The sequence below is a fragment of the Teleopsis dalmanni genome, chromosome 2 (assembly GCF_002237135.1).
Source record: "Teleopsis dalmanni isolate 2A chromosome 2, ASM223713v2, whole genome shotgun sequence".
Taxonomy (NCBI): domain Eukaryota; kingdom Metazoa; phylum Arthropoda; class Insecta; order Diptera; family Diopsidae; genus Teleopsis; species Teleopsis dalmanni.
In genome coordinates, this window is record NC_051847.1 from 139481547 (window position 1) to 139483908 (window position 2362).

Below are 2362 nucleotides of genomic sequence, written 5' to 3' on the forward strand. Positions count from 1 at the left end.
ATAAACTAGTGAAAATATTAGTTCTGAGGTGTGTCGTACGCGGACAATTGATATCGGCAATGACAACTCAATATAAAATTTGCTAGTTGAGCCAACGTAAAGTGGATTATCACATCTGAATATTGCTTTAGTAAAGGTAAAATAGTAGTCCGTTCTTTTTCTTATATATAATAGGTCATCAACAAACTATTTTTAAAATAGTTTTGTCCAGTACATATCATAGTTTCCTCTTTAGTGAATTGTTCTTTGGCTATGGAGGACTATTCTGAACGGATAAATAACACATACGAGTATAATGCGCATCATTTAATAACAAGCACTGACAAGTTTAGGCAGCGTGGTTGTGAAGAGTAAAAGCCGTTCAATGGATATTAATATAGCATTAATAAGAGCTATACAGGAATTCCCTGTATTGTTTGAGAAAACGGGTTCGTTTCAACAAAAAATGGAAGCTTGGAAGGAACTCGCAAAACAATTTGATATGTCAGGTAAATATAAGCAAATTTTTGATTAATAAATAGAGCGTGTCAAGAATGAGTTTACATATTGAAATAAAATTCACTTTTTGAACTTAGAATCCAAATATACTGCTATTTGTTTAAATATAAAGATGTTTTATGTAATCTGTAATATATATCAAAGATACTACAAAGGACTATATTCAATACTTAAAACTTATATAACAATGTTTCCAGTGAATAAAGTTTATATTAAAGAACTTTGTATTATTTGTGTGAACAGTTACTGGACAGTCAAAAAATGATGTGCGATTTGTTTTTGTGGTAGAATTCGTTTATTTTACAACAAACTACTGAAATTTTTTTTATATTTGTATTCTCAATATAATAATTATTAAAAAGTTATTATCAAAAATCTTTATATTTAAGGAAACCGCCGTGTTTCTGCGACAATAAGTTAATAAAGTGAGTTGTAGTTCAATGTGTAAACTCGTTCTTGATATACTGTATATGACTGCAATGAATATATATTTCTTCCAGAGAAATCTTTAAAAGCCCATTGGTATAGCTTACTACGAAGCTTCTTTGAAGATGAAAAATTTAAATACAAAGATGAAATGTCATACTTGCTTCCACATTTGGGTATCGACCAGAATTTGGCTGGTATCGAAGAAGATATTAATAAAATTTGTGTTAACAAACAGCAAGTACATGTAGAGGTCGAACAAGTGACTAATGAAGTGGATGTTGCAGTTACGGAGAAAGAACCAGTATTGCATGAAATAACTACAATGCGGTATAATGAGTCGAACAAATCTGATGGTCAAAATGAGGAGATATTAGCAGTTGAAGTTAAAGAATTTAAAGAGTCGATTAAATATTCAATCGATGATGAAGACTTTCTTAAATTGATAGCTTCAGAAATAACCAATATGGATGATGCAAAAAAGACACAGATCAAAAATGATATTTTACGTATTTTGTTTCCTTAAATAGTGTTACCTTCTTTTGTAAAATAGCTTTGTCTTTATACAAATAAATAAATTAACACAAAATTGATCTGGTTTTCATTATTTTAAAATTTTTCGTGTTATTCAAAAACTGTTGAATAAACATATCTACTAGTATTTTGAATGTGTTTATTATTTGGTCACCTTTTTAAAGTAAAAAAAAATTTATTTACATTGGTTTATTTATTAAATCTTTCTAAATAGAAATTGACAATAATTTTGTAAATCTTAAATAAATAACATGTATGCTTTTGAGGTAGGGTCTTCATATTTATGAATGATTTTCTGTTAAGGTGATTTAGTGCAGTTGCAGGAGATTAGTGTCGAACATGAAAATTTGGATACAACTTGTGTCTCTCTCGGAATTCAGGTGTATAATGGCGAATAACTTCTTCTACACTTGGTAGATTTAGGTCTTTGTGTATGTTTTTGTTTTTGATATACCATGGAGCTCATTTAGCGTTTTGGAGAATTTTATTTTGTATTCTTCAGATTTTTTCTATATTTGTGTTACACGGTGAACACCACAGTTCCATAGAGAAGGTTCAAATTGACTTTAATATTAATTTGTAAATTAACAATTTGTTATCCAGACTGAGTTTAGAGTTTCGAATTAGAAGCCAGTATAATTCCTTATATTTTAGATTTAATTGGCATCTTTTGGCATCAATATGACTTGTTCACCTGAGCCTTCTATCTAGACGAATTCCCAGATATTTCAAAGAATGTGATTAAGCTATGACCACATTATTGATTTTAACTGCAGTGTATGTTTCTCTCTTTAGAGTAAAAGTCACTTGAACGTATTTAGTTTCATTTACCTTGATTTTCCATTTAGCAAGTCACTCTTCAATCAAACCAAGATGCCTGGATAAATTTTGTGATGTTATAGTG

General features: G+C 29.4%; 1 protein-coding gene across 1 annotated transcript; it reads left to right on the forward strand.

Annotated features, from left to right (window-relative positions):
• Positions 1–226: 226 nt before the first annotated feature.
• LOC119685167 lies at positions 227–1457 on the forward strand. Its single transcript, XM_038099383.1, has 2 exons — positions 227–488; positions 999–1457. The coding sequence occupies exons 1-2, from the start codon at positions 365–367 to the stop codon at positions 1448–1450; spliced, it is 576 nt and encodes a 191-aa protein (XP_037955311.1). The 5' UTR covers positions 227–364; the 3' UTR covers positions 1451–1457.
• The last annotated feature ends 905 nt before the right edge of the window (positions 1458–2362 follow it).

Coding starts and splice junctions, on each gene's coding strand:
- LOC119685167 (XM_038099383.1), top strand. CDS start 365: ATGGATATTAATATAGCATTAATAAGAGCTATACAGGAATTCCCTGTA. Junction 489..998: donor AAAACAATTTGATATGTCAG/GTAAATATAAGC, acceptor TATTTCTTCCAG/AGAAATCTTTAAAAGCCCAT.